The 19,770-nt window shown below is 37.9% G+C and overlaps 1 protein-coding gene across 4 annotated transcripts in view; it reads right to left on the minus strand.

The window, feature by feature from the left end:
* Nucleotides 1–1,392: 1,392 nt before the first annotated feature.
* LOC118265815 (midasin) overlaps nt 1,393–19,770 on the minus strand; it is a 34,370-nt gene continuing 15,992 nt past the window's right edge. Inside the window, exons 16-42 of one of the 4 annotated variants that reach the window (XR_007705405.1) lie at nt 19,431–19,607; nt 18,540–18,958; nt 17,869–18,005; nt 17,349–17,575; nt 16,771–16,985; nt 15,889–16,106; nt 15,363–15,536; nt 13,390–13,590; nt 12,875–13,089; nt 12,280–12,442; nt 10,879–12,011; nt 10,635–10,764; nt 10,378–10,507; nt 10,205–10,283; nt 9,559–9,787; nt 8,766–8,864; nt 8,134–8,325; nt 7,618–7,974; nt 7,079–7,256; nt 6,547–6,695; nt 5,796–5,921; nt 4,498–4,685; nt 3,952–4,157; nt 3,181–3,386; nt 2,370–2,723; nt 1,540–2,007; nt 1,393–1,465 (exon numbers count right to left, since the gene is read on the minus strand). Coding sequence is in view for 2 of the 4 variants with exons in the window: in XM_050694677.1 (XP_050550634.1) it covers nt 1,819–2,007; nt 2,370–2,723; nt 3,181–3,386; nt 3,952–4,157; nt 4,498–4,685; nt 5,796–5,921; nt 6,547–6,695; nt 7,079–7,256; nt 7,618–7,974; nt 8,134–8,325; nt 8,766–8,864; nt 9,559–9,787; nt 10,205–10,283; nt 10,378–10,507; nt 10,635–10,764; nt 10,879–12,011; nt 12,280–12,442; nt 12,875–13,089; nt 13,390–13,590; nt 15,363–15,536; nt 15,889–16,106; nt 16,771–16,985; nt 17,349–17,575; nt 17,869–18,005; nt 18,540–18,958; nt 19,431–19,607 (6,091 nt within the window). In the remaining 2 variants the exon portion in view is untranslated. The other 3 variants (XR_007705406.1, XM_050694677.1, XM_050694678.1) reach the window with 3 other exon arrangements.

The raw sequence follows: 19,770 nt of genomic DNA on the forward strand, positions 1-19,770 counted from the left end.
TATATGTCATATTCAATTCGAAGTACCAGGTGCCGCGTTACCGGGGCTCCGACTCGAAAGTAGGAATGGAGTAGTTTTTAATCAGTAAGAGTCAGACTCTCATTACCCAATGCAGCAGAAGAAAAAATCAAGGACTTCATAATAATTATAGTAAAAAGTGTATCAAGAAGTGGATAGGAGAAATCTCTACCTAAGGCAGTTGGTGGGACTAACGACGACGAGTAAACCCACCCACCAAAAACGACTAACTATCGGCTATTTTCTCGCTCAAGAAACGTACAATAGATATACTTTCCGTGTGAACAAAAAGAGATGCATATACAAACAGTTGATCGCTGACTTCACACTGCAGGCTAGCACTCGTTTCACTAGTTAAACATCTGAAATAAATCTTAAATATCGAAAGTATCGAAACTACTCACCCGCTCCCCGCGGCTCGCTAACTCATTTCTAGTTCTAGCTCTACTCGTTACTCGTTGCCGGTGAGACAAGCACCTGAATATAATTTAATGTAACACGAACAGTTGCAGTCGTCGGGCTACTACCAGTGTTAGGCTCACCAAATAACTTGCTGCCTTGGGTAATAATATTATGTTTAAAATAAAAGGGTTACTGAAATAATAACACCAATATGTCCGCCAAACATTTATTTTCCAAAAAGACATACAATACGTATCTCGCTTACAGCAGTCTTTCCTATCCTCATACATTTCATCACAGCTCGAACCAGTACAATCATTTTTGAGATTTTTCAAGTCTTTTTTCATATTTTCGTTACACTTACTTATTCTAATCACGACATAATTATATTAATGACTGATTTCAAAAATTGAAAAGAGAAATTACAAAATGGTATCGGGTACATTGATACTGACTGATTAATGATTTCTGAATCTACACACTACTGGGTAATTATTACGGAGAGAAAGAATACAGTTTATTATTAAAATACGACAAAAATTGTACGATTTCACTACAGATTACATTCTTCTATTGAAACTACTTTGTGATTATTTGATTACACACAATTATAATGAAACATCAGAAATGTTATACGGGGTGATCCATAAAACATTGAGCAATTTATGCGATTGGTTAAATAGACACCTATATCTTATTGCCGCCTATCCAATGGGATAAAGGCGAGCATATTGTATACATATATTAATAATCTTATTAATTCTAAAGTTGATTTTGCCGTGTGGCGACGTCAGAGAAGAAAGAATACATTTGACACCATCGCGACAGTCGACTAAAGGTACGCATCCACGCGTGCGATGCGTAAGAGAAGAAAGAATACATTTGACACCATCGCGACAGTCGACAAGTTTTGGAATTTGCTCCGTACGCATCGACGCGTGCGATGCGTCAAACATGTCGTCGCAGTTGGTTGAAGTGTACGAGCCTGTGGACGCTTTCCTTAAAGGACTACTTAGAGACTGGGCAGCAGCGTTCTCCGATAAACCTGATCGTTTTATAGCCATTTTAAATAACCTACCTATCTGTAGATTTAGAGAGCAGCAGCGTTCTCCGATAAACCTGATCGTTTTATAGCCATTTTAAATAACCTACCTATCTGTAGATTTGTTTACTAGAAGTATTTCTACAAAATGTCTCAAACAAATGCTCATGATTGATTTGTATGAAGCTTAAATAAAAATTCTCTAGTAACCAAATCTACAGATAAATGGGTTATTGAAATTTGCCGTTAAGACTGTGTACAAAACCCCTATTTGTAGAGGAGGCTCAAAGTCCAGCAGAGGACTCTTACAGGCTATTTATGATGATTTTATTGTTTTGATGATTATATCTAACTGTTTAATTAGCGGTATTAGCGGCCAGTTCAAACCACTGCCGCAGCGCGTCGCCCAGTACTGTTGGTAAGGCTGACATGTCGCGTAGTATCAAATAGAATGGGAACGGGAATGTGTCCAAGTACGAGACGAAGCCGGTGAGAGCGTTCGTTGTTGGGTCCAGTAGTGGCCGCCTGATGTCCATTATTGAGTCCTGGAAGAGAATGGAATGGTTAGTACAATGTTTATGAAATAAGATAGGTGTTTTGAGGACTTAGTATGAGTTTGTTTTACGATTTGACGAAACGAGACTGCGTGAATGAAGCAACCAATCAGTATCGAACGCGGTCTCGTTTCGACCGCGTTTAACCTAAAACCAACTCGTACTAAGTCCCCTGTTTATTGTACTAAGTTCTAGAGTTTGTCTATCCACATTTTGAAGCTTAACATATTCCATATTTAATTTGTCGCGTTACGAGATAATGTGACGTCATTTCTCACGTCGCGTCGTGAACAAGAACAAAATTGAATTTCTACTAAAGTTATCATAACAAAAAATAATTATTTCTATATTACCTTATTATCAGGATTATCAATGATGACATAAACCAAGAATATTCCCTGCTGCCTGGCCCGGCGCACCGCCTGCAGCACCCTGGTCTCTCCCTCAGAGAATATGCCCCTACCATCACTGACGATCACCAACAACTTGGCATTAACAGCATCACTCTTCATCGTCTGCTCTTCAAACAAGACGGTGCAGAAATCAAGCAGTTGTGCGATCTTAGTCTTAGTTTGTTCAAAGCGCAGTTGTTCTAGAATCTTCGAGCCGGAATGTTCGGAAAATTGCTCCGTAAATGGATGGAGTAAGTTCGGTTTTTCACCGAAACTCAGGACGGCTAAGTCACCGGATTCGAGGAGGTTCAACGCCTGGAAAAAGAAAATAGGAATATTTTAGAAAAACCCACACACATTGCCAAATCTTTCCTGAATAATCAATGGGTTTACATAGAAAAAATCACACAAAGATGTGATTCACCTTGCAGGTACATATTTAAAACTACAAATGCAACTTTTTTCTCTATATTAATAAAAACTAAAGTTCTGAATAATCGATTACAATCTAGCCTAAACAGACTAATAAGCAGTTTAATTCTAATCTAGTTTTATAATTTTATTGTAACTGTAGTAGTCAGTAGCAGCGCGACAATCGCCGCGTCGTGTGTCGCGGAATGCTGCTCATGAATATGAGCCTCGAGCATGGCTTGAAACTAGTCGAGTTCCTCGTCAAACAGTTACGTAAGTAAGCCGTTAACATGATAATTAATTTAGTTTTAAAATGTAAAAAATGTCAAATGCAACTGATTTCCAAAAACAATTCCCTCACCTGTGAGACGAGTGCAAGACTTTCAAAAGCGAGTTCCTTGCTCCTATTATCGGACATGGAACTGGAATCGTCGACGGCGATGGCGATCTTATATTCTCGTTTAGCTGGTTTAGTGCGACGGAGCCAGATGCGGTCCTTCCTGAAGTGGGACGCTATGTACGGGATCACACGACGCATGTTGATTGAGCGACCCGTTCTGAAGTCACCTGGTGAAGGAATTTAAGATTAATTGAGTGTGGTTTTGTGATGTGAATGATATTTTATAAATCATCGTCAGCCACAAGAGGTCGACTGCTGAACTTGAGATAAGTGAGGGAGAGCCATGCGTCGGCACGAATGGGCCGGCTCGACCGGAGTTATAACTCAGCCTCATGGAAACCCACGTGAAACAACTTGTAACGCTTCTGGTATTTCGGGTGCCCATAGGTGGCGGCGATTGCTTACATCAGGTGATCCGTCGGCTCGTATACCGGCTTATAAAAAAACATGGGGTTCCCGCAAGGATATTGGGATGAATAGGTTGAAAGCGATTTCCATCCAGCAGTTTCCTTCGACCTATATACACTTTGTCGTTCCACCACCTTACGTATTGTTAAAAATTAATTAATTTAAGTTTTTATATGTATTAAGGTTACTTTTGTAGCACCAACCAAAAAGTTCATATTATATGGATACTTTCATCCTTCAACTAGGCTTAGTGTAGTGTTTATTAGGCTTTTATGTTACTTCGAGTTTCATCATAGTATCAGTATTATAAGTTATAAAACATACCAGCTTTCCTCGACCTGCCAGTAGGCTCGAGCACAAGCCTCAGTCTCTCACACAGCGCCCGTGCGGCGGCCGCAGAGTCTCTCCACAGAGAGCGCCACACGGGGACCGTCCCGTGAGCCCGCGCGGGACCGCTGGCCAGCCACTGACGGATACTCATATACTCGTCTACTGACAAATCGTCCGCGTAGCTCTGGTTTTCGTTCACCCTGTGGGAGAATGTACCATGATGAATAAGGTGAAGAAATGAGTCGTTTGGAATAGTGTATTGTTTGTTGTGTTGATTAATTTTATAATTAAAGCCACACATAAGAATCATAGATGTTACTATATAGTAGCTATACACAGGTTGTCTACATCTGTGTTCAATTAATTTTATAATTAAAAATCTAGTACAATTTTTTCCTTTAACCATTACGATAAGTAAACGATTAAAAAATTTACTCACATCATTAAAAGATTTTGAACCTTATTTCTATATCAAGAAATCGCATATTTGGATGTCACTATTTATAACAAATCAATGGCTACCACATGTTCAACCCTTACCTAGTATGATAAGTAGTATCAATCCCCCTGGGCACGTGTGCAGTAACAACGACCTCTCCCTCCACCTCCACTCCGGTCTCCCCCGTAGGCTCCTCCCCTCCCTCATTCTTACTCCCACTCTTATCATCTTCCTTCTCTTTATTTCCTTCTTTCATCTTCTCTGGCTTCAATTCTTCTGCTTTCTCCACCTGAAGATTATTTTGTTAGTTACACTTCTTCATATAGATGGTGTTTAATGGATGGTTAAAGATTAGTGGTAAACAAACTAATGTTCTTTAAATTATGATAAAGGTTAATATTGTAAGAAATAAGTGATTGATTCGATGAAATGACGCTGCTATGATCTGTACCCTTAATTCGAGTTTGCTTTACGTTGAACGAAAGCGAAACGCTCTGATTGGCTAGTTCGAATGAACCAACCAATCAGAGCGCCGAACGAGTTCTCGTTTCGATCTCGTTAAACGTAAAACAAACTCGTACTAAGCCCTCTGTTAGAAAACAAGCACAATGACGACGTGGATGATCTGTACCCTTAATTCGAGTTTGCTTTACGTTGAACGAAAATGAAACGAGAGTGCGTTAGTTCATTCGCACCGGCCAATCACAGGGTCGAAAGCGCTCTCGTTTCAATATAGTTAAACGTAAAACAAACTTATACGAAGCCCTCTGTTAGAAAACAAGCATGATAACGACATGACGAATGAACGATTAGTGACGCAATAGTACAAGAGTATAGGAGTTTGAGAAACTAGATAGAAGTTCGCAAATGCAATATGGACAGGATGCTACCAGTTTAATGTTATTAATACTATCCGTGTATTTGAAACGGGAACAGTATCCTTAGTATTAGTTTGCTTTACGTTTAAAGTAATCGAAACGAGAGCGCGATCGGTGCTCTGATTGGCCGGCTCGAATAAACCAACCAATCAGAGCGCCGATTACTTTACCCTTTATAAGGCAAAGGGAATATTTTACCACTATGTTTACTTCAACGAAAAGTTCAGTGAATGTTACAAAAAGTAAATATTACAAACATTCGCTTTGCCTTATAAAGGGTTAAACGTAAACCAAACTCGTACTAAGGGTACAATATACAAATCACAGTACCCAATTTAATAAAACATAACTTTTCCAAATCATTTCACAACAAGTACACAAATGACGCCAAAAGCTTTATTACAGACTAGATTTAAAAACTACATTCCTATTTTACTCCCTTAACTCTTATGATCCTCAAAAATCCCATCACCAGCAACAGAACCACCACCATATAACCCTGGAACTATAGAATAAATAACCTGTAGTTCCTCTTCATCAATATCCATAGGAACTTCCTCGTCTTCCTTCAAAGGTTCAGCGTTTTCTTCCTCGTCTACTAACATTGGCTGCTCGTCCGCTTGTTCTTTTGTCGCAGCGTCTATCGCCTGCACAAGTTTAGCCGTGTTATAAATATGGTCTGATTTTGGGAGGAGTAAACCTGAAAATCTGATTTCTACTTTAGTGAAAGGCCGATCAATGTACAAGCCGTTTACATTAATTTTATTATATTTGTTTGCAATTTTAATTGAGTGTTATTGCCAAATCGGCCTAATTAAATATGTAAATTTTACAAGCGTATGTTGGACAATGCATAACGTTTACTTTATTGACAAACTTTCTGTAATTAATCTTCCCAAAGACATTTTATTTTACTGACAATCCTCTTGTGTGAGCTATTACAGTCTCGCACAATTAAATTAACAATTATATGTATTATAAAATCATGGGTAGTTTTATGTAGACATCAATTTTAGAGACGCGCATCAATCTTTTTGGAAATATTTCGCCATATAAACAGCGATTATCTACTGAAAACAATACGTGTATAACCTACGGTAAAATTAAAGCCCTTATTACCCGACTGCTATAAAAATAGAGTCAACAAAATCGGTCTAGTATAAGACATTGACCGGCCTTTCCACAAAATCTACAACACCACAACTCAACAGACACTCATACCTTGTAATCCTGAGCAATCTGTGTAACAAGCCTACTGTTCGAGCACATTACCTGCAAGTCATCCTTGTTGGCTTGCTTCACGTGTTGGTACGCGTCTGCCTGTTTCTCCGCATCCTCGTCGTTGGCGCCACCGTCGTCAGCGTCTTCGCGTTCCACGTTCAGGGTCTTGGCTTGTTTGTGTTTCTTTTCGTTGACATCACCTGAAGTGGTTGTGATGGTCGTTAATTAATGTTATTTAAGACGCAATAAAATTGTTTTAGTACTGGTGAGTAAGTGCAGGACTAACTTTGGATTGTTTGAGGAGAGTAAGGGCTCAAACTGTTGTGCATGGAAGTTAACTCATGCATGAAGGTAGCGCTTTGGGTGAGGCGATCAGTATCAGTAATCTTACTGACTAAAAACCACCCCGTGCCTACTCCTGCTTTTCGAGTCGGGAGCTCTGGTAAACCCGCAAGGCAGTCGGCAGCTCCGGATCAAGCATCAGCCTTATTGGACCCATCTGTGGTGGTCTGACGGCTTTTTGACCCTTGCTCGCCGTCCGCAGACCCACAAAACTGCATAGCTAGAATTAGTGACGACTTACCAAGCGTCCGTTCCTGATCAGTCTGACCAGGTTTGTTCTCGTGTTTCTTGCGTTGTTCCTCGGCGCGGTCGGTGCGACTCGCTGCTTGCTTCTCACCGCGGTGGCCCTTGTCACTCTTGTCTAACTCCGAACGACCGGTCGATTGTTTCTCTTCGGTATTTTGATCTTGTACTTGTTCCTGTGAAATGGGATCATTATTAGAATTGGCGTTCTTGAATTAGATTAGTTAAATGTATAGAGTAGTAATCTAATTTATTGCACTTGAATTTATAAGCGCATCTGCGGAACTGGGCACTGAGTTTCATTCTAGGGCAAAAAATTATGAAGATTTTAGAAATTCTCAGTTTGCTATTGCGCAAAGCGTCCAAAATGCCTCAGTGAGGAGTAATTACTAAAGACTTTGACTGCGAACAAAAATCTGTTGAAGGAAAATCCTCCGCTAGTGCCGGTCACTTTTGTCCTCCATGGCTTTTAATGTGTTAATAACTACAAGACTAATAACTTACAGAGAACCCTTCATAAATACAAACACTACTCACATAGGGACTAGATTCATCCTCCTTATTCTGTTCAGCATTAGTTTCCACATTATCATCCGTTCCTTTCTCCATTTGTGCGTTCTCAGCCTTATCTTCTGCAGTCGGGTCATTATTCGACGGATTAGCTTGAGGATTAGCTTCTTGATTCTTCTGTTCTACTTCGTCTTCTTCATCAATCTTCTCAGGATTCTTTGGCAAATCCTTTTCTTCATTTTCTGGTACTTCTGGTGTCTCCGTTTCTTCTGGTGCAGCTGCTTCTTGGTCTACTTCTTGACCGCCTTCTTTATCATCTTCGTTCTCTTGTGGTGTATCTTCTGGAGCGGGTTTTTCACTGTCATCTTCTTCTTTGTCTTTTTCCTGGTTGATAATTGTTTTGTTAGCGATTATTTTAATGTTGAGTGTAAAGTTTGTGGGAATTACCTTTCTGCTACTTTATAATTGTATACAGTTAGCTGAAACTTAATTCTCAACTTCCAATATAACATTATCGCCTATCACATCATCAACAGCACCTACCTTATCATCATTTCCTTCATCGTCCGCACCCTGGTCTCCTCCGTCCTCCTCATCATCAGACACGTTCAGTCCGTTGTTAGTGTCCTTGCCATCTTCACCTTTATCATCCTCTTTTTCAGGCTCCTCAGGTATATTGTCCTTCATCACATCAATGTCGAATGGATTCTCTGTTTCTGTTTCTCCCTCCTGTTCCTATGGTTAAGAATTTATCATGAATTATAGTATAAAAGTTTTTAGAATAAACAGTGACATTTCTAATAATATAAAAATGAATTGCTTTACGTTAGTCTCGCTAGAACTTGAAAACGGCTGGACCGATTTGGCTAATTTTGGTCTTGAATTATTTGTGGAAATCCAGGAAGGTTTAAAAGGTGAGAAAAAAATATTGAGGCGGTACAAAGTTTGCCAGATCAGCTAGATTCTAATAATTGTCTTAACTGCAATGTTATAGGTTTTGAGGCACGGCACTAGGAAATAGATAGGCCAGACAAAACCTTTAACAGAGCTAATGACAATAGGGTTAAATTCAAATGAAATATTGACTTTGTCTAGTTTAATATAAAATAGAAAACGATTAACCTTCAAAATATGACTTAACATCTTGAAGCAATGAAAACAAAACCAGGACTTACATCATCTCCTAAATCATCACCGTCGACGTCCATGTTTTCAGGGAGCTCAAAGTCTTCCGGCTCTGGGAGGGGCTGCTGGTTACCGTGGTAGGGATCCGTCTAGAGAAATAGATATAAAATTAAACAACCTGTAGGAAGGATCGGGTTGTGGATCTTTTCGTCGTCGTCGTTCTCCGTTAGAAACAAGTTCGTGCAAGCCCAGGACCATGTTTAAACCGGACAGCGGCGGCACGGAACAAAGGATCGCCGCCGCTTACCTTTGATTTTCGTGTTTAAACATGCTTTTTAACAGGAACGATCAGGTTTAATACATGTCGCGGGCGGCTCGCTGCTTCGCATTGCTGTCTTGCACAAATTGAATGGAGACAAGAAAAGTTTTTATAATACTAATTGTCAAATGCTCTCACACCCCTCAATTTTAAGACGCTCTCAAGACTAGTTCTGTCACTACCAATTCTTTATAAAACGACAGAGATAGCACGATATTTAAGTACAATTTTAAATTGAGTAACGTTTCATTATTCAAACGTAAGAGCCTGATTTACTACCGTAGATAAAGTTGGTGTTAAATGAATCCATTCATATTTTGACACAATTCATATGACATTAATTAGACTATCAGAAGCTTAACTAGAATTTATGAATCAGGCCTTAATTTTGGTTGTTTACCAATTTTTACTCAAAAAATTTTAATCTTCAAAGGACTTGAAATACGCCTCAAAGTACAAAACACTACACACAACATTAATTTCAATTCCATTACATCTTCCTCTCCTACATCCAAAAGACTTACCTGATCATCATCCAACTCTGGTTCTTCCATTTCATTGATATCTTTCTTCTTTTTCTTATCTTTGCCATCGGCTCCATCATCAGCACCCTGTTCCTGGTCATCTTTAGCTGACATCTCTTTCTCTCCCGTACTTTCTCCTTTACCCTTTTCCTCCTTATCTTTCTGTTTCCCTTGTTCTTCTTCATTTAATTCTTCTTCGTCTTCCGAACCCCAGATTTGTTGGTCAAGTCTGTTAAGAGTAAAGTTAAATTTTATTGTCAAATGCTGATTTAGGTCTTTTTGTAGTTTAGAATTCTTTAGTTAAATGATTTATGTCCAAATACTGAAACGCCACTCAATTTCGAGACGCTTTCAAGCATAGATCTATCACTACAAAATTCTTGTTGAAAGACAGATATAGCACGATATTTAAGGACAATTTAAAATTAAGTATGTATATTAACGTTTTAGTATTTAGGCGTTAAATCCAAAGGCATGTCTAATCAGGCAGCCAGCCAGCAACATTACATCCATTTATCCAATCATTATTGGTATTGTCATATATACCCGATTTGCTACACAATCAGTTGCAACAAACCCTTGCTCGTTTCGAACCACTTTAAGTAAAATCACAACAACTTAAGCTAGTCTTGAAATATCAACTTACTTGTCAGCAGCGTTATCAATATCACCCATTTGTTTGTCAGCATCATCTTCATCGTCCTCTTGGTCTGACTGTTCACCATCTACAATTTCATAATGACATTAGACACATCATTATTCTAATATAGAAGCATAAATAGTAGTTTCTTACAGTCGCATCCAAATAATAAAACCTACCTTTTTTATCAACATCTTGTAAATGAGAATCAAAGTCATCAGTCATATTAACTCCCTTTTCTTCTTCTTTACAATCTCTGTTCTCTTCTTTTTTCTCTTCTCCCGGTTGACGAGCATCATCTAACTGGTCCTGTGGAACAAAATTAACTTCATATGTAACTAAGATATGCGTAATTGAATTCGGGAATCGAATCATATCACTCAGTAAAGTAGATAAAATATCTAAAAGGATAACTGTCATTGAACGCTTAACTTACCTGATTCTCAATTCTTTCGGACACATCTTTCTGTCCCTCTCCTTCCCCAAGTCCCATGCCACCTGAAAACTTGCCAGAACCTCCTTCGCCCTCAGCATCATCCATGTCCAGGTCTGAAGGCTTGCAGAAACTGTAGACAACATTATACATTGAGATTTGTTGGTATTCATTTCTATTTTGTTCACTTATTATTTCTCCATCTATGTTCATAATGTTTTATCTATAATGAACATATACAACTTACCCTTTCGAAGCCAAATCCGAGAAGATCTTCAACAACACAGACAGCATCTTGCACGATACTCTGTGCACAGACACTTTCTGCGTCACAAAGTATTGGACAAACAACACAGTTTGCTCCAATATTGGCACCACTCTCATCACCGCCATCCTGACTTCTTCATCAACGTTATTAATGGCCAGATGTTCCACATAGTTTGAATACAATAACTGAGTCTTAGTAATAAGAGACTCCAATTGCAGCATTCTGGTATCGTTACTAAGTTTGTCTTGCAAATGTTCCTTCAAATGTTTGTCTTCAACTATGTCTTTAGACTCTTCTTTATCGCTCTTTATAATTTCGTCTATAGCGTTTATTACTTCAGCGTTTTCTGTGGTGTCTGGTGGTAAATGCTTCTTGTACACAGATTGAACGATTAGCAGCATCGTTGCTACCAAATCTTCTGTTTGAGTTACAAGTTGGTTGCTTGTAACTCTTGTCGGTTTTGGTGTAACGCGTTTGTCCAATTTGACCAATTCGCGAACTGTTTGCTTCAGATAACTTACTAGTTTGTTTATACTCTTTAGTAGAGGGTGACTTGGTGTATGTTCGAAAGAAGAGAGTTTAAATTTGAACTGATAGTCTTGCAACAAACTATCAATATCGTTGATCATATTTTCTATATTGACTTTACAGTCATTTGCGATGGTAGCATGAGTTTGTGACGCTAAAGGATTCTCTTTACCTTGCCCATTTTCTTTGGGCATATCATTCGATATTTTATGTAGCGTGTTCTTCTGTTTATTAACGTTTGTTATTAGGGCTTTAATTCTCTTGTTTAGATCGCGCCATTCGTCCGTGTTTTTGTAACAGCGAACTATTTTTGAGTCAGAAAGGACGTTGTCAAAATCTGGTTCGGTTTCTGAATCTATGCCTTTTTCGGGACAAGATTTGAGTACGGCGTTGAATTGTTCTAGGACAATGCCAGTGTTGGCGTAGCATTCTACGAGTAGTTCTATCTTGGATCTTAGTGAAGATACGTTGGTTTCCGTATCGTCAAAGTCTAGAGCATCAATTAGGTTTGTGGAAAGGTTGCGAAGGTCACAGAGGTAACGAGAATATTTCGATATGGATTTCTTTTGTGTGTTCGTTATTTTCTGGAAAAAAATTAAGTCGGTTTTAAAATAAAATAAGTTGTTGACAAAAGATGCATTCGTTTTTAAATAAATTTTAATGAAGCATACTTAAACTTTTATTTGTCCTATCACTGAAGCGGTCAAAATCTAAAAGATCGCTAATAGTAAATACTCTATTGAAATCTTTACATATACTGAACAATTTATGTAATTACAATGCTTTTTTATTATCTTGGGCTTTATGGAACAATTTAAAGATTTCCATCAATAAGTATGAGTAATCCCTTACCAACAACTGCGCGGCAAATCCTTTCACTCTTTCAATGTTCTGCATGCCCAAGTCCTGGTGTGGAGACTGCAGTGCCTGAGTGAGGGTCCTGTGGCGAGCGATGTTCTTCTGGAAGTACTTCTCGCAACCAGACCAGAGCAGAGACAAAGTGGTGTCGCATCGTCTGCAAAAATGTATAATTTTAAGATCGTTTGTACTTTGTGGAACCAGATGGAGCTAGTGTAAACCTCTCCTCTTTTTATCCAATAGGGAATTAGCTAGTGAAACACTATTGGTTATTACAATTTTCGATATTTACAGTGATTGGGCAAAAATATCTCTTCTTATATCTGGTGAACAAAAACAAAAACTGTAACCGATATTGCAGGCCTTTTTTTGAGGGGGGAAAATCATCCAATGACTTCTCTCGCCTTGGGCGACTCCAGAGGGGTGTCAGACTCCTACTGACTAAAAACCACCCCGTTCCTACTCCTGCTTTTCGAACCGAAGCCCCGGTAAATCCGCTAGGTACTGGTATACGTATATTCCATAACACAGGATAAAATACTAGCTCTTATACCCTAGTAATAACAGAAACCAGAAAAAAAACACTCACCGGCTCTTCAAATGCCCAACAGCAGGTTCCAAATCGACGGGCGGTATAGTGAAATCATATAGCTCTTTACCCGACGCAATGATCACTAACCCGGTACGGTAGTTAAGACCGAGTTTAGTCAAGTATTTGAATAGATCAGCTAAAGCTTTACGCTTTTGTTGTATGAAGTTTTTAGCTTGCGATGTCTGTTTTTCTTTTGGTAGGGATGTGTCCACCTGTTGTATAGAAAAATATTAAATAATCTTCATCGTCCTTATAGATCAGAATCATCATTATCATTGAATGTGATCATTAGTATCATCGATCATAATCGTCATTTTTTTATTAATTTACATCAGGCAACGAAACCCCATATTAATATTAATATTAAATATTAATACAATAAAATGCACGATGCTCATAATGAAGAGTCTCACTGTGAATCGAAACTAATAGAGGTTTTCTCCAGTAACCGTGATTTTTAGTTAATTTACTATGTCTCACGATAGTTACCTATTATAAAATTTACAACTTACCTCCAAAGACCCAAGATGTTGGCTGGTCTCAATAACGATGGTAACAAAATCGTCCAAAGCCTGCACCAGCGATGGGTATCCAGTATTCGTAATAGTATCCTTGCATAAAGCCTTGGTTTTGTCCAACAAACTTGCAATCCTTAGCAACAGGCTCCCATCTGCTATCAATTTGCTAGGCTGCTCCAATACAGATATGTATCGCTAATAAAAAATAGAAGATGAAACTTTGTGCATGATATAAAAAAATATTGTCTGTTTCACATAGGAAGAGTATGGTGACGTTTTGGTATTCGTTTAAAATAAAATCATATGACATTTTAATAATGAATCTTATATTTTTTTATCATTATCTATTCGGATTCATTGTTGTGTATTTTAATTATACTTTAAAAAGAAAACTGATGTTGACATCATTGTGTCACCATTAGACTGCAAGGTTGACGCGGTGGCTGGGCAACCGGCTGCCGCGTAACATGTAACGTGTACGATTCTCGTACGAAGCGACTCTATGTGATCTATAAATTATTACACAGGAGAAAATTCTAGTGTGAGGGGTTTTTTTAAATAACCATACCTTTCCTATGTGAAACGACTAAGATATAATGTTAGCTATGTGGTAAACAAACAATTGTATTATGTATACAAATTCTACCCCGCAACCGCTACGATTTATTAAAGAAACAAACACCAGTTGAATTAATTACTTCTGTGCACAATTGAACCTTAGTTTCATGCTTTTATTTTTTATAATATAAACTATATTTAGATGTAACAGGAGTGACTTAATTATTTCTACTATTAACTAGAATTATTTAATTAATTATTTAAAACATTTAAAGTGAGGTCGATCAATTTTATTTTTGTGGCATGCGCATTAATGACGCTACCATCTACCTCTACCTTTTATAAAATAAAACTGCCAAATCAACTTAAATTAAAAACATAGGCATCTAAAAAGAAAATATATAAAATCTGTGTGCCTTCTCCATTAAAACATGCGATATTTATGTAAATAATCAAAAATAATTAAATATGTAGGTTCAACTGCATACAGAAATTTTGCAACAAAAAATAAAATAATCTGAACAAGCAATACTACCTGCAAATGCTGTGAATTAAAAATAAAACCAGCATTAGTATGTGTTTAATACAGTGTCATTGCAAAATAATAGAAACAAAAAAAGAAAAATATTAGCTACAGTGGAATGGAGGGAACGTGCAAGTTATATTCAACCTTAAAGTCTTATAGTTATAGTCTATTTTACAGGTTCGAGGCAATGTTTGAGTGGTTTCGTTATTATTGTTAAGTGAAGAGAAGAATAAGAAAAAATAAAATCATTTGTTAAATTCCCTACCGCCTTACTCAGAGTCATTTAATAGTTATGTAACCCACGTACGTTAGCTATTGTTTTTGGAACAAAATCTTTACTAAGCAATAGTTGAAGTAATCATTAAATGTCTCTGAGTACGGCAGTTAGTGTTATTTAAAGCAAATAGTGTTATTTCTTATGTTTTATTATGTTTTAACCCATTATTTCATTTTAAAAAACAAAGTATTTGTCAATTTTAATTCATTATTAACTGGTATAAGAGGCAATATATCATATTAGTTTACTATTAGATGAAGTTAGTTCTACATGAACTTAAATTTTAAATATGGACTATGCCTCCTAAAGCAATTGTAAAGTCTTTGTCAAATTTTGCACAGGCGCGGTAGCATTAATCCCTGACCTTCTCTCTTTGACACTTTGATTGACGTTAGTGTATGGTACCCGTGCATTTAAACGTACTTATACGTACTCGTACGTACGTAAAGATAAATGAAAATATTTGTGTATGAAAAATAATTATTATTTACAAAAAAGATTCACACAAACAAATCGACACAAAACAACGAAAATCCTGCACAAAAAATGACAAGGAACCTCCCATAATTTCCGACTACAATAAAATACTAAATCCAATGCACATACCTTAATATTCCTGCAGACGAGCATGTAGTTCTGCACGTCGATCATGTAGGCGCCGCCCGTGGGGGCGTTAGCCGTCGTGGTACGCTTCGGTCGGTCCCAGATACCCACGTGGTCGCCTACCACTTCCGTCGAATTGTCCACTATACAGCTCGTCACGCTTTCTTTTAGAACGTTCTAAAATAATATTTAAGGATATGAGAATATGGTTGACTATCCTTTGAATTTGAGAAACAATTTTGGAGCATATTTCTTTCTAAGTAGCTTAAGTAGTACCATTTTAGGGCGGTTAAATTAATTGAGTAGTATTTATTATTCCTATTTAAATAGAAAATTTTACAAGAATATTGTGAAAGATGACAGTTTAAGCAAATATAAACTTTATCGCACTAAAAATAAAATCGACTTTTCTAGAGCAAATTCTGACCACAAAAAACACGCACATCAAAACATACTCAACCTTCAATCGAAACCAAACTTTAAGACTACACAATAAGGTTTAAAATCGACTATTTATATAGCTCCCTACCTCAAACTCCTTAGTATGTTTATGGAGAGCTTTATGGGCCTTTTCAACAGTGTCTTTAACACTCCAGTAACTAAGGTCTCGGTCCCAAGTGCATATCTTCACAAAGTCGCGCAATTTCTTCTCAATGGGAGCGCGCTTCTCTTTAATGTGGGCGGCAACTTGTGCGCTGAATTGCGCATAGTAGTTGTATGTGTTCCATAGGACTGCTAGGAGTTCGTCTGAAAGAGAGGGAAGGTAGTTGTAAATGAGTGTCTTGTGTGCTTTGTATAATGTGTGTTATACTCCTCCAGTCGGGATGCTGTCCGGAGCTGCGAAAAACCTAAGGGATTTACGGGGGCTCTAGTGTTAAGAAGGAGTAGGAACGCGGTGGTTTTTGGTCAGTAAGAGTCTGACTCTCCCCCTCTTCACCTCACCCGGGCGGAAGAAGTCATTGAATGAATTCCACCCCCTCAAAAAAAGACTAAACATAATTTTAGCTAATTTTCATTTATATTGATTTTAAATTATGTAGTTCAGTGGCAATGAGTTTGAGAGTCAATTTACTGCAAAAAATGTCGAGCTGAAATGTTAAGACTGCTATGATGAAAATAAAAAAATCTTAATTTGCTTAAACATTTGCCACATTGCCCACTCCGAGATTGAAGAAGAGCTATCATTAACATGGTTTTTTTTGGAAAATCATCCATTGACTTCTCCCGCCTCCTGCCCTAGACGAGGCATATCAGACTCTTACTGACTAAATACCACCCCATTTCAACTCCTGCTTTTCACGCCGGGCCCCGATAAACCCGGTAGGCAGCCCCCAGCTCCGAATCATCACAGATACCTCCACAACCCACGTAAAGATTAAAACAAAATTAAAACACAATAAATAAGCCTTACCTCTCCTCTCCGAAGGTTCCAAATGCACCAAGTGACAATGGTACACGAATATGATATCCAACCTTATTTCGTACTCTGCTAAGTTCGATTTTTCCATGAAGTCTTTGAGCACTGTAATGACTCTATCGGCCGGTACGGGTTCCGTTGTCGTGTCTAGGTATGAACTGATGACGGAATAGAGGTAGAACCAGTACTTATGTGCTTCGGATTGTTTCCTGAAAATGTTAGGTGCGGTTAGAATAAATTCGTCCTTATGTATAGAATGGTAAGGTTCAAATTGCTTTCATAACAAGTCTTATAACTGTAACTATCTTGAATATCTTTTACTTAGTTTCCTTTATAAAGTTCAAGGAAACGGTCTTTAAGATTAAAGATTCTACATATATTTTATTTTATTTAACACATTTCTCAAATGATAGATATAAAATGTTTCAAATAATATAACCTAACCAAATCATCTATTTTAAAACACATCATTAAATCTATCAATGTTCGAATTATGTGTCCTTAATCAACAACGCAATATATTGAACACAAACACATGTGTATACAAATATCATTTCTCACATACTACTCACCTATTATACAGATTATTAAGACACTCCTTCCAGTGCGCCATCTCTAGTTTCCTCCAATTTATAATCTGTTGTCCGACAGCCAGAGACACTTCGATCATATTGTTGCCTTTATGGGCGTTTTTGTTCCACTCCTCTATTTTATCCCGGAGCAACTCTAGTCCCGTCAGGAACCGACTCACCGGACTTGTTACCGGGAAACTGAGGATTCTGTTTACTATTACTATGATCTGAAATGTAAATGGTGTTTTAGTAAAATGGCACTCTAAACTTTGGCGAGAATACTCTTGTTTTTAAACATTCAATCTTTAATACTTCAGCTGGAAAAGTAATGACGCTTTACTTTAGTTTCAACAAGAGATGAGTTTATGTATCTTTTATTCTAGATGAACAAAAACAACGATAATCTGAACCAATCTATTGTTAGCATCCATACATACATACATACCTTCTATTTATAGACATCCATCTATGAGGCGGGCTGTTTTTGACAAAAATATTCAAATAAATTAAAAAAACTTACCTCCTTCAAAGTAGGGAAGTCTGGCCATTGATCAAGCAGTTCATTGGTGTTCTCTTTCACCCGGTGTAACAGTGGCACACACTGCTTGGTTTCCGAGACCCACGCGGATCTGTAGAAGTCTACCTTACTTGAAGAATCTAAAATACAAAAACAATCAGTTTAATATCACCCCTTTGATACAAAACCTAAATCCAGAATTCATGTTTTAACAGATATAAGGTATTCAAATATTGGTACATATCGTCATATCGTCACGCCTTTAAATCCCCGTAGGGTTAGGCAGAGGTGCACATTATGGCACGTATTGCCACTGTGTACACCCACTTTTCACAATTTTTGTTGTAAGTCCCATGTAATAGGTGGTGAGCCTATTGCCATATACCGGGCACATTTCCAGACTCCGTGCTACTACTGAGAAATTTTCGAAAACCGAAAAAATCCCAGTAATACTTCGCCCGACCCGGGAATCGAACCCGAGACCCCTTGCCCCGGCAGTCGCACTTGCAACCACTCGGCCAACGAGGCAGTCAAATATTGGTGTCCTAAGCAAAAATTGTAGTGTAGTTTTTACCCTACAATACTGCATAAATGTAATGTGTAAAGGTTCTTCAAACGAAATATTAGAATTAATTTGGAAACAGAAGAATGGAATATAAAAAATAACATCGTACCTTCCCCATCAACCTTATCCTTAATCTGAGCAATAAGGACCATCAAACTCGGCGATATCTTCCCTTCAAACTCGGCATCCAAAGCGTCCCACGCGTTATTTATAAGCCGGCTAAATGTGGGATACCTTTCCAAGAACGGACTGACGACGTCATTACCGACCAACTTCTTTCGGTCGGGTAACCAATCCGCTGACGTCATGTTACGGACTAAATTGGAATGCCATTTGTATACTAGGGAAATATCTTCAGGTGTTATAAGGAGTTTTTGTTTGGGTTTCTCTGTTTTTGGGGTCTTTACTGGTACTTGTTCGAGGGTTGGCGGTTTAAACTCTGCGAAGTCCTGGTCAGAGTAAGATGGGAACATCTCCATCATTTCTTCTAAGGCCATCGCTTCTTCATCTTCGTCTTCGCATTTTGATCTGGAAATGGTTTAAGTTGTTATGGTGGTTCTTAATAGATCGATGCTGATTCAATACATCGTTGACTGGGATCAAAATAATTAAATAATCTTTATCGCTTAAAACTGAGAGTACAACTGATTCCTTTGAAATTTAAATAGGTCAGTTTCCTTCTAGTTAAATTCAATACATTTTTTTTAAAACCTCAAAAACTATTTTTTCTATGAATTTTGTACGAAATAGTGCTTTATGACGTCACCAGATTTTTACTTAATTTGTAGAAAATTATCTAGAATAGTTCGAAAATTAAGTAGATCATCAAATCTATGAATGAATATGTGATTATTTTTGTATATGCAATGTTTTTGTTATGACTCTTATGTATACCGGGTTTGTTTACCACCCGAAACACCAGAGGCGTTACAAGTGCGTTACCGGTCTTTTGGGGGGTTATGGATTGTTGGGGATTGGGCAACCACTAGGTGTAACTTACTTAGTAACATATAAAGCTTCTTCATCCTGCTTTTTCTTCTCGATTTCCCTCTGTTGTTGCTCCCACGCCTTCACGAGCGCGTTGAGTGTAGTCAGAATGGATTCCATAGATATTCTGTCGATCTTGTCTAGCGCTGTGCAGTGCATGCGTATCTCCAGTAGGTTCATTTTCAACACCCTGTGGATAGGTTTCATAGTTAGAATACTTCTTAGTGCATAGGTCTCTTAAAAGGTAGTTTTATTAAGAGTTTTAGTTATAGTGCGCGCGGAACTAGTTGACTTGTAAAAGTTCATTTGTCTTTTGGTTGGTCATCATTGTCTAATCTCATATGCGTTGCAAG

The sequence above is a fragment of the Spodoptera frugiperda genome, chromosome 7 (assembly GCF_023101765.2).
Source record: "Spodoptera frugiperda isolate SF20-4 chromosome 7, AGI-APGP_CSIRO_Sfru_2.0, whole genome shotgun sequence".
NCBI classification, from domain to species: domain Eukaryota; kingdom Metazoa; phylum Arthropoda; class Insecta; order Lepidoptera; family Noctuidae; genus Spodoptera; species Spodoptera frugiperda.